Source organism: Quercus robur, chromosome 4 (genome assembly GCF_932294415.1).
Source record: "Quercus robur chromosome 4, dhQueRobu3.1, whole genome shotgun sequence".
In the NCBI taxonomy this organism is placed as follows: Eukaryota; Viridiplantae; Streptophyta; class Magnoliopsida; order Fagales; family Fagaceae; genus Quercus; species Quercus robur.
The window spans coordinates 44,614,299-44,626,641 of record NC_065537.1 but is presented as its reverse complement, the minus strand read 5'-3'; the positions used below and the strand labels follow the sequence as shown (position 1 = coordinate 44,626,641).

The 12,343-nt window shown below is 31.4% G+C and overlaps 1 protein-coding gene across 7 annotated transcripts; it reads left to right on the top strand.

Moving 5' to 3' along the window:
* The first annotated feature begins 2,320 nt into the window (after window positions 1-2,320).
* On the top strand, window positions 2,321-12,115 carry LOC126722116 (uncharacterized). Of its 7 annotated transcripts, none has more exons than XM_050425265.1 (11): window positions 2,321-2,466; window positions 2,628-2,772; window positions 3,554-3,614; window positions 3,713-3,845; window positions 4,135-4,258; window positions 4,491-4,547; window positions 4,670-4,766; window positions 5,374-5,581; window positions 8,146-8,206; window positions 11,295-11,395; window positions 11,705-12,115. In XM_050425265.1, the coding sequence occupies exons 1-10, from the start codon at window positions 2,375-2,377 to the stop codon at window positions 11,358-11,360; spliced, it is 1,044 nt and encodes a 347-aa protein (XP_050281222.1). In that variant the 5' UTR covers window positions 2,321-2,374; the 3' UTR covers window positions 11,361-11,395; window positions 11,705-12,115. The 7 variants fall into 7 exon arrangements, 5 of the variants coding, with proteins under 5 accessions (XP_050281222.1, XP_050281223.1, XP_050281225.1 ...); XM_050425266.1 differs by lacking the exon at window positions 11,705-12,115 and adding an exon at window positions 11,612-11,669; XR_007653966.1 differs by lacking the exon at window positions 8,146-8,206.
* The last annotated feature ends 228 nt before the right edge of the window (window positions 12,116-12,343 follow it).

Below are 12,343 nucleotides of genomic sequence, written 5' to 3'. Positions count from 1 at the left end.
TATAGTACTTAGGTGCTATTTTTTAAGTTCTTCTTTTAACATTTTGTCATCTGAATTTTTTCTCATGAGATGAAAATGTATTTTTAAGTTAAGTAACCACATAATTAAATTTAAAAAAAAAAAACTAAAAACTAACCCCTAAAATACTGTACTTAATTTTTGTCCATCTAAAAACATGGATATGATTCATGGAGCCAGGAGGAGACCATCAAAACTCGGAGTTCGTGGGCTGTTAGGAACTTCAAGTTCCAATGTTACGAAGCCCATGAATTTTGATGCTGGTATTGTATTTGTCATGCTTAAGGAGATGAGAGGACACTGTTGTGGCACTTTATCATTCTTCTACTACTTTTATTTTATTTTATTTTATTATTATTATTATTTAAAATGCAGTAGAAACAGTATGAGTTGTTAATAGTTGGGAAATTGGAGTGACCACCAACTGTGTTTTTTTTTTTTTTTATTATACTCACTTCTCTACTAATTTAGAATGAGATATTCATTTCTCTTAAAATATAAACTATGTACGTTCATTCATCTTGAAACAAATCTTAAAAAGTTTAATTTGTTTTAATAAATACCGAATTTCCTATTAGAAGCAGTGTTGATGATTTTTTTTTTTTTAAGTGGATGGTAAAATAGAAAATAGAAAATATTTAAATTTTTTAATCATTTAATGAAAATTAGTATAAATAATTTGTATTTTAGAGAAATTGAGTGTCTTAATTTAAACTATAGAAAAAATTAGTGTGATAAGGGAAAGAGAAGTGCTAAGTTCACTTTTACAATATTTTCACAACAAATTCTAAGTAGTAAGTTTTTATTGGTTATAATTTGAAACCTACTACTAAAATTACTATTTTACTTATTAGTAACAGTTAGCAACAACTTACCACTTAGAATCTAATGTGAAAGTATTGTTGATATAATATTTTTATCATTCTTCTACTACTTTTTATTTTATTATTATTATTATTATTTAAAATGCAGTAGAAACAGTATGAGTTGTTAATAGTTGGGAAATTGGAGTGACCACCAACTGTGTTTTTTTATTTTATTATTATACTCACTTCTCTACTAATTTAGAATGAGATATTCATTTCTCTTAAAATATAAATTATGTACATTCATTCATCTTGAAACAAATCTTAAAAAGTTTAATTTGTTTTAATAAATACCGAATTTCCTATTAGAAGCAGTGTTGATGATTTTTTTTTTTTAAGTGGATGGTAAAATAGAAAATAGAAAATAGAAAATATTTAAATTTTTTAATCATTTAATGAAAATTAGTATAAATAATTTGTATTTTAGAGAAATTGAGTGTCTTAATTTAAACTATAGAAAAAATTAGTGTGATAAGGGAAAGAGAAGTGCTAAGTTCATTTTCACAATAAATTCTAAGTAGTAAGTTTTTATTGGTTCTAATTTAAAACTTACTACTAAAATTACTATTTTACTTATTAGTAACAGTTAGCAACAACTTACCACTTAGAATCTAATGTGAAAGTGTTGTTGATATAATATTTTTATAAAGAAAAACCTTAGTGTAGAATAGATAATAAATTAAGGATAAGATTTAGGTACAGTACTTAGGTGTTGTTCGTTAGATTCATCTCTAAAGATTTTGTCATGTGAATTTTTTCTTATGGGATGAAAGTATATTTTTTTAATTAAGTAGCCACATGACTGAATCTTAAGAGAAAATCATAAGGAACAACACTTAAGATACTGTACCTAAGTTTACACTAATGTCAGTCATGTTTAAGATTTTTCAAAAATGACTAATTTAATCTCTAAACCGTAACACAAATTTCCCCCCTTTTTGGATCAAAGACTAAGTTGATCAATCTCCCCTTTTTTTATTAGAGACTAAGTTGATCAAATTTTGAAAAGTTTGCTGAAATTAGCCCAAGCCTTTTAGGAGTGTCCATTAAAGTAAATATTAGAATTATACATACTTTTTTATTTTAATGGAATAATTATACATACTTTACTGAACAAAGTTTCTCTCCAAACTATCTCATCAAACAAATGTTAAAATTTCAAATTTTTATGATCTAAAATTGTGTATAAAAAATAAGTTTATTGATCAAATACTAAATAATATTCAATTTGAATGAAATTTGATATGCATATTAAAAACATAAGGGATATAAAATTAAAGAGTTGGATTTTCAAAATTCACACTAAAAAGATATATATGAAAATTTTGATTTTTTTTTTTCCAACTAGTATGGAAAGAAATTTTATTTTCCTTTACCTGCAAAAAAAAAAAAAAATAAATAGAGTATTTAAATGCAATGCAAAAAAAGAAGAGCGAGATGCAGGAAGGGCAATAAATTATTTCCCTTTCGATCAACAGAAACACACTCAAATGAGTAATCGACTGCAAGGCAGCATCATCACCAATATCCCTCGCACCTTCACCACCGTTCGCAAACACTCCTTCTCTGCTCCCACTCCCAGGTTCCTCTCTCTTCACTCCCAAATCAAAACTTCACACTTTCATAATTCAGATACTTATTATTATCAGTATTATACATCTACATTTCCTTCACACTCATAATCCTTGCATTTACGTACATCTACGTATGTATATACATACTTTCATTTTTTCTCTTGGCTAGGGTTTGGTTCAATAGTTTACCAATCGGCATGGAAGGAAATGATATCTCCATCTCCACGGTTGCTTCCGAGATGGTAGTCGGTGACCGTGAGCTTCTCGACAAGAAAATCGCTGCAATTCGAAGCACTGGTCATCAAAAACTCCAGGTCTTTTTGGCTTTCATTATGGTGAAATTCTGAATAATTCAAAAACCAAACAATGTTCAATTCTTAATGTTAAAATTGAATAGTTCTAACCAAACATTTAAAAATTAAAACTAAAAAAAAAAAAAACAATTCCAATTTTATTAATTATTTTAGTTTTTGACAAACGAGGTTGTTCAGAACTCTTCAAGTATCTGACTATTCTCTCGAGTATATGTAGTCCCTCGTCCAACACACACTAAATTATTACAGGAAAGAGATTTTGAACCCAAGAATCACTAAACCAACTCCTTTGGGTTTTTGACATATTATTAGTATTGGTGTATACTAATATTATGTATTAAAAATTGTTCTAGAATTCATTCCATCGAGCTGAAATAGAGGGGTTCATGGTACTTTAATTACCACTAAAAAAAAAATAGAATTTCACATTTGTTTGTTTTTTGGATATGAAACGTGATTTATGTGACGAGAGGCGTTTATGGATAGTGGTAGTTTGTTGCTTCTATAAGCACATGTCCGTGGTTCAATTACTGCATTATGTTAGTGGTAATCAGAGCTCATATTTAGAAATCGTGTTGTTTATTTTCTTTGTTGTTGTTTATGTTCTTATTAGGTAACAAGAAGAATTGGGCTTGAGATAATATAAATTTATTTTTATCGAATTGAAAACAAATGGGAGAGAGGATCAATTAATTCTTCATTTCTTTTGAATAATTTTTTGGAGTGGATATTCATAGTTTACTCTTTAACCCACATTGTATTCTTTTATTTTCAATATCAGGTAATTGCAGATTTTGATCGCACATTAACAAAGTATTCGATCAATGGCCAACTTGGGTCAAGTAAGTCTTTACGGCAATTACTTTGTTATGTAATTATTTTCTTTCTTATAACTCTGTTTGTAGGATTAGGTTTCAGTTTTCTCTAATAACATGTGTAGGCAGTCATGGCCTTTTGCGACAGGAGAATCCAGAATTTGATGCCAAGAGGCGGCAATTATTTGAATATTATCATCCATTAGAGTTTTCCCCAACAATTCCAATCGAAGAGAAAACAAGGCTCATGGAGGAGTGGTACATGAAATCAATAACTGTGATGCCTTTCTTTAATCTAATATAACCATTATTGTAGCTTATAAGCATCTAAATGAGACAATTTAGTTATTCCCCAACAATTCCATTGAGCCCTTGCTTTAATGGCACTTCCTTGTCTCATAAGTGTGGGTGGACGATAAGGTCATGGGTACAAAACCCATTTGGTACCAATAAGAAAATTATCCATCTAAATGTTTATGTTTGTTGGAAAATTATCCCTTGTTAATTATATGGCCTATGAATATAACTGTTGATTCCATTGTTGCAGGTGGGGGAAAACTCATGCACTTCTTATTGAGGGAGGCCTTACATATGATGCAATAAAGCAATCCGTTGCTAATGCCTCAATTGCTTTTAGGGAGGGTGTTGCTGAACTTTTTGAATTTTTGGAGGTAAGTCTAATCTCAACCAAGGTATTTTCTTTTTCCCCGGACTCTAATCTGGGACTTGTATGATTGTGACACAAAGTATTCCAAGCTATCCAATGAAAAATTTGGTCTTTTGATTTTGGGTCTGTTTTGTATAGTACTAGCTAGATTAGCTGATCGCTTTATGTTGGTTATTGGTTATCCGAGACATTCTGCCTTTTTTTAATATTTTACTCTGTCTATTTATAATTTGCAGGAAAGAGACATTCCTGTTCTTATATTTTCCGCAGGGCTTGCTGATATCATAGAAGAGGTTAGTTTAACAAATTTTTCCTTACAGTGGTTCATATTCCAAACACGTCACCTTTATTCATTAAGTTTAGGCCTGACTTGAACTCTTTTTAAGCGTCGATGCCTTTTTTCTCACCGTACTAGGTCCTGAGGCAGAAACTTCATAGATCTTTCAAAAATGTTAAAATTGTCTCAAACAGAATGATATTTGACAGTGACGGTCGCCTTGTCTCTTTTAAAGGTATCCTTTAGTTCTTCTAACCCTTGAAGAAACTTATTATAATAATAGGAGTGAGTTCCACTTCATATTCATGCGTTTCCTGTAATCTACATAAAGTTGCATGTAATCTACATAAAGTTGCATGTCTGAAGCTTTCAATTGATCTATAATGGCCTGATTAGATTACTTTCTGAGTTTCTGTCCATGGAGTTTGCTGTGTTAGCTTAGAAAATCTGGCACGCATTCTTTGAGTTTTATGAACTCCTTTCTGAAACAGTGGAAATGAGTTCTTTTGAGATATTTGTGTCTATTTGATAAAACTAACACACAAGAAAGTCGTATAGTGAAATTGACATGATTATTTTGTCAAGTTCATATTTAATTGATGACAAGTTTTTTGGGTATCAATTGAATGATCCTTGAGTAGTGCCAGTTTACAACAGAATATTAATTTCATACCTATGTTAGTATTTCCGTTATATACATATCGTTAAAAAATCTTTAAGCAAGTAATGTATAATAACTTAATCATTTCTGGTTACTTTTGTCTTAGGGTTTTTATATTAGACCTATAAAACAGGGTTTTCATATTGGATCTGTTTTTAATTATGCTTGCAAATATTTACAGGGAAGACTATTCATAGCCTCAATAAAAATGAGCATGCTCTTGATATGGCTGCTCCTTTACATGACCGATTGGGTGATATTAATGGGTCAACTGATGACAATGCCTCGGTGAAGAGGAGGACCAATGTGCTGCTTCTTGGTGATCACATTGGAGACTTGGGAATGTCTGATGGTTTGAACTATGAGACTCGAATATCAGTGGGTTTTCTGTAAGTTTTCTAAACTTTCCCAACACCCACTATTCTTATTATATTACTTATATAAAAAAATAAAAAAAATAATAAAAAAAAGAAAAAAACTATTCTTATTATATTAGTATATCACTTGAATAAATTTTACATATATCCCTGTTCATTAACCATCTTTAAACATATAAGTCTTCCTTTGTCTGAATTCTATGAAGTTATCACTACATGTACTTATATCCTCATGTAATGTAAAGTGCTTGTGAGATGCTATCATATTTCCTTTTTCTTTTTGTCATTGGAAAATATATTTTGAAACATTTATGAAGAGTTCTAGGAAAATTAATTTTGGATTAACATCAGTCGCTGTAAAAGCATATAGAATGCATATTTAGTTCCTTCACTGCACAATGCTCTTGGATAACAATCGAACATTTCAAATTTCTCAAATCCTGGTACCAGACAATAGATCTAATTTTTTTTTTTACTGTTTCTGCACTTTGTTTAATATTTCTATTTCTGTAAACTAAATGTTTGTTTCCAAATCCTTTTTGCTGATTTTATTCTTTTCATGTTAGAGCTCTTTTGGTTTTCCTGATTAGGATTTTTGTTTGAGGATGGAGACTGTAGCGTAGCAACATATCCAACAAGTTTCTTGTTCAGGAATGTTCTTGAGCAGTTCAAGAAACTAGGAAGAGTTTTTTATGGGTAAAGGCTCCAAAAAGGGTTTCATTCTTTGTTTGGATAGCAACATGGTGGATGATTCTTACTTGTGATAATCTAATCAAGAGAGGTTCATATTTAGTTGGTTGGTTCAGTGGGGAGATGGTGTATCATCTATTGATACATTGTGATCTTGCTTATGCTTTGTGGAGCTTTGTCTTTAGAGTTTTTGGGATTAAATGGGTTACCTAAGTGGGTAGTTGATCTCTTGTTTGCACGTAGAAATTGGTTTGGGAAGCACTCATTGGATATTTGGTATGTTGTCCCTCTATGTTTGATGTGGATATTGTGGAGGGAACGAAACAGACAAACTTTTGAAGATCCAGAAAGATCAATTTCTCAGTTGGAATCATTGATGATTAGATCTAGATATGATTGGTCTTGTGTGTGGGTGGGGTCTTAAATAGCAATTCCCTTGTAGATTTCAAAGAATGATTTTGTTTTTGTGCATTGTGTTCATTGTTGTGCGCATATAGTAGTCTATTCTCTTAATAAAATATCATTACTTATCCAAAAACAGAAACTAGGAAGATAGAATGAGCTAGGGCTTGCTCTCACTGGCATTGGATAAAGGTAACTGCTCTAGTTAACATCATGCAACTCTTTGTTAAAATCTAATCAAAGGAGAGTGAGATTTGGGTTCAGCGTTGAAGCCCATCATTGACTCTAATTTAGAAGAACGACCTCACCTATAGTCACTTAGTTCATAAGGGCCAAAATACCAACAAGGCAAGTGTGTATTCACACCATACCATTCAAAAGGAAATAAAAAAGAAAACAAGGTGTCAATTATAATGTCCTTGTTTTAAGGTAAGAATGGATGTGGGTAGCCTGCCTGATGGAAAATAGATTGAGGTAGGAGGTGCATACATGCTGTTGAAACCAGAAGAGGGTGCAATTGAACAGCCTGCAGCTAAATGGAAAGATAAGAGCTGTGCTTTCCAAACTGCCAAGTTCCTTAAACTCCATCTGAAGTTGTAATTACAATAATTTGCAAGTAAAACGTATTTTAGACTTCTAGCCTCTTATTCTTTACAGGAATTTGTGTTGTTCAACTGAGGGTGCCTTTTCAAAGCTATTAATTTTATTTTTCAATTGTGTATAGATTGATTACATTGCTGCTGAAAGATGGTTTATAAGATCATATGATTTGTTATTGATCTGTTTCTGTGAAACAAACACTCTGTTAAGATTGTAGAGGAATACTTTACAGTTAGCAGGTTATCAAGCTATGCAGTGCTAAGTGTGGACGTAGAAGATGTTTTCTTTGTAATTGTGGAAGAGAAATAGGGATTAGTTTTGATTAATGGGAAAAAGATGCTTAAAAAAGTGACTGTCTTTGTTATCAATATCAGATTATCACTAAATTATAGATGCTTGATTATATTACCAAGGACTGGTTAAGGTGAGTTTTTCTTGTTATAAATACTTTGAGATGGGCACTCTATTTGTGTCACCTTTGGGCATGACTAGTAACCAATCCCCCCTCTCCCCCATCCCCCACACCCTCCAAAAAAGAGTAAAAACCATGCCATAAAATTTATATTGATTGGCAAGTTGGAATCTGTGTGTAAAGTGCAATAGCTGCTGAAAGAAAAGGATCAGTTATTTGGTTCTGCGGGAAGCTATGGTCATTTTCAGTTGCAGATTTGAGTGATCACTTGTTTTAGTTAAAGCTTTAAAGCACCACTAATGTTGTATCCTTGTAATCACGCATAAAAAATAATACTGAGGACAAGCAATCTATTTGTTAGTTTTTAATCATGATATTGAGGCTTCTTTTACTTGTCCATCTTCCTTGCTTATTATTAATTCTGTAATCACATACTTTTTTAGTTACTAAACCCTATAAAATGGTATTTCAGGAATGACCATATTGAGAAATCTCTTAGTAGCTACAGCAAAGCCTTTGATGTTGTTTACCTGGTGAGTTGAATTCCTTTTCTTTTTCTAATTGGTAAATAAGTTATTACATGCACCAGTGGGCCTAGTGAGTTGAATGCCTTGTAACAACACATATTTGGTTTGTCTATTTCCTCCTTTTTTGGTGTGCCTCAAGAATAGTCTTGTTAATCGGTATTCTTCTCCTGGACTGCTGTCACAACCTTAGGCAATGATTTTATCTGACTAAATTAAGCAATCAAAATATCTGATGAAAAATCTTGTATAGCTATCTAGATGAATCTGTGGATTTGGCAACATTCATTTTGTTAGAATGACTTTGTCTTTGGGTAATTGATGTAGGACCAGATTTGTGATAAGAAAGAGAGAAAAATAACCTAAAACATAAGGGTTTTCCTAAGAACCTAACTGAAGAGAGTGATGTTGGATTAATTGGGGAATATGTCTAACATGTACTTGTGGTGAATTAAGTTCTAGTAGGATTTCCAGATCTAGGGTCTTGAGTCGTAGAAGAAAGGGTGAGGGCTTGATTTCTGGATCTTGGGTTTTGAGTTGCAAAAGAAAGGGTTAGGGCTTGAGATTGGCTAGGGGTTGTTGAGTTTTATTTATTTATTTATTATTTTTTATGGCTTTTTGATAGAGAAAGTGAGGTTTTATGGATTTCGATAGGTAAGAGATACAGCTTGACTTAGGGTTTTGAAGAAGGAAAGAAAGAAATTTAGTGTTTATGTGCTGAATGAACAAAATAGAAGTATTATAAATGCCGTACCGGACCACTGGTTAAACTGTGTTTCGAAATAAAATCTGGAATGGTTTGAAGTTACATACCGGATAAGCAACGATACAGTCTCAAACTGTGAAAACCACAGAAACTTTACAGGTGAATTGCTTTGAACCACGGATAAGACAAGACCGAATGGAAAAATAAGAGAATCTTAAGCCCCAGACCTACTTGTTTGTGTCATTCTGTGCATTACTATTAGAAAAGTTACATTTTTGTTTATTATTATATTTTTTCAGTCAATACCATTTACCACTACGATAGCTATTCTTATTTTGATGGATACAATGGTATTTCAAGCCTAACTATGATAGCTATTCAAATAAGCAAAAAAGTACTTATAGCCACTAAGAGCTACTAGGAGATGTGTCAAACCTGAAAACCTTAAGTATGTTATTCTTATTTTATGTATTTTTTTTAATTTATTAAACTATAATGTTACTTCAAGAATTTACTTTTCAGTGTATTTATATTATTAGTTGTTAAATCTTATATATATTAGAATGGATTATCTACATGCCTCTATAATTTATATATAATTATATAACATTTTACAATTGCATGAATGATGTGTTTAGTTTTTTATTTGTTCTAAATTTCTGTCATATGATATAATTTTTCTATTTTCCTTTTTATAATTTACATTAATGACTTTTTTTATACTTATTTTTATAAATATAAAATATTTTATTATAATTAATTAATGTACGGTTGAACTAATGAACCAATCCTTTAGCCAGGTCGACCTCTGGTTTGATTCTGATAACTATGCAAAATAGTACCTGTGAATAATAACACAAGAAAGAGGAGGGAAAGAGAGAAGAAAAAATGAGAAAAGAACACACAAAGGTGCTTGAAAACACCCAATAATTAATCAATTCCATCTATCTTTGAGTATATTGAGCACTATCCTTTAAGTATATTGAGCATAAATATGTGTAAGAACTCTTTCTTGTACTAGTAGTATTAGAAATTTTAGTTTGAATTCTAATAAGATTTATAACTAACTAGTCTCTTACATGAACTACATGTGTTTTTAAAAATTTAAAAAAAAAAAAAAAAGAAAAGTAGAAGAAGCTATAAGAACTTCATATTTATACTCTATTTTAATATTCTAAAGCCAGAAACATACATTTAGTTATATGAATTTGGGGAATATGGGGGAATCTGTTTTAAATTTTAAATGTACCTAAATTTTAGGTGTTTGAAATTTATTATTTCCCTTATTTGATCCTATGATTTGAAGTTTTTAAAATTTATTGTGATTAATGTGTGAGGGCATTTTGGAAAATTTAAAAAGTGGACACCAAAAATATATGTTCTATTGATAATAGTTTAGAAAAAAAAGACTAAATTGGACATAAATGAATTAAAATCTTAGATACTTATGATCTAGAAAATTCTAGACTCAACTAAACTATCAAATTCTTCCAAAAAATAAAAAAAAAGACTAAACTATCAAAATACCTTTTATTCAAGGGATTGAAGAAATTACAGGTTTTTTTTTGCCATTAATACAAAATTGAGCATATTGTGTTAAACAAAGACTTTTTTTTTTTGGGTTGATACGAACAAAAACCTAAATTAAAAATTGATTTAACTCTAGGACACAAGTAGATTTTTAAAACCACATGACCAAACTTTGATTGGACTTCACATATGGACCCCATAAAATAAATCTTGAATAGACGAATTGGTGAAGTAGTAAAAAATTAATCTTCAATGGCCGCATCAAAGTTCCAAACTCTACAAAATTCATAAACCAATGATTAAAAAAAAAAAAAAAAAAAAATTAACGCCTATTGCATCTACTTAAAACCAGAAGCCAACTTGGTCTACAAGCTATCTCGGGCTCAAATTAAAACCATGAATAGAACAAGTGTGGCCTTATTACAAAACATGAAATTCCAATTAATTGCATCCCGTAGATCTGTCCCGTTCCATATTTTATTAGATTCCTAAAATATCCTTATTGTCTAAAATTGAATAAACTGAAACTTATAAATTTGAAATGGCCTTGATAAAGCTTCTTCCTTGTCCTTGTTGCCCCCGCATCAGTAATCTTCTTGACCATATGACATCCCAAGTATTGAAGCATTTTGTATGCAGGGTCTACATTAATGGAACTTCTGATCAGAAAAAAATGTGGGAGTCAACTCTCTATGATGTAAAGTTAAGACTGTTTTGGTTACAAGAGATCTCTACACAAGCACAAAAATTAGTATTACTACGCACGTCTGGATGTTGGGGTAGTCTAGCTAGATTTTGCCAAAGATATCGTATCCTTAATAAGGATTATATTGCTAATACAGCTTATTGTATTACTTGCAGAATGATGCACCCATGTGGGGAGTAGTCAAGCTTGTCTCTCAGCTATGTTCAGCTGGAGTTGATTAAATGCCACCTTACCTCTCAACTTCATTTATTTGAAGGTGATTTATTACCATATACGAATTCATTGGAGGAAGCCTTCATGCATACTTATATAGAACAAGCTAGGCTAAAATGGCATTTGCAATGATATTATTTAATGTTCTTCTGATGAATAATTTTCATAACTTATGGGCCTTTATATCTTTACTAGAATGGTATTGGTGGTGGATTTACACCTACATTAATATTTTCTTTTTATCTGATTTTGATCCTAGAAAGGTACAACCTCTACATTCAAAGCTATTGCAATTTTGTGATCCTATTTTTGGGCTTGGGTTTTCACTTCCATGATAATTTCGTGCCTTCAGGTTAGGAAATTTGGATTTGTGCATGTCAGCTACTGATCTAGGAAGCTCCATGCATACCCTTATGCCTGCAATGTTGCCTTTATCATTTTATAAGATCAGTACTGATGCTAGGGTTCAGAATGGCCGTGACACATGATGGAGCTAAATTTTTAGTGTGGAGGATGATCAAAAGAGCTATGGAGATTGTCACTATATTACATGGGCACTATACTATTACAGTGATAAAAGATGGGTAGTTTTGTTAGGTTGGCATGAATTGTGTTGATAGTTGGAAGATGAATCATATGCGCAAGAACTTATTAGCCAAACCATGTTAATTTGAGTAGGTATAAAAAATTAGCTGATTCAATTTAACTATGCCCCTTCGTAATTATTGGACTCCCATGAAAAGCCTTTTGGGTTAGCTTGCCAGTGATGGTCCATAATCTATATATATCTAAAAGCTTAAGGGTAGCATTTAACTATGCCCCTTCGTAATTATTGGACTCCCATGAAAAGCCTTTTGGGTTAGCTTGCCAGTGATGGTCCATAATCTATATATATCTAAAAGCTTAAGGGTAGCATTTATTGTTGCTACACTTCAGTTAAGCCTTATCAGTGTCCACGTCATTATCATTTTTCTTTCCAATTTTCCTATAA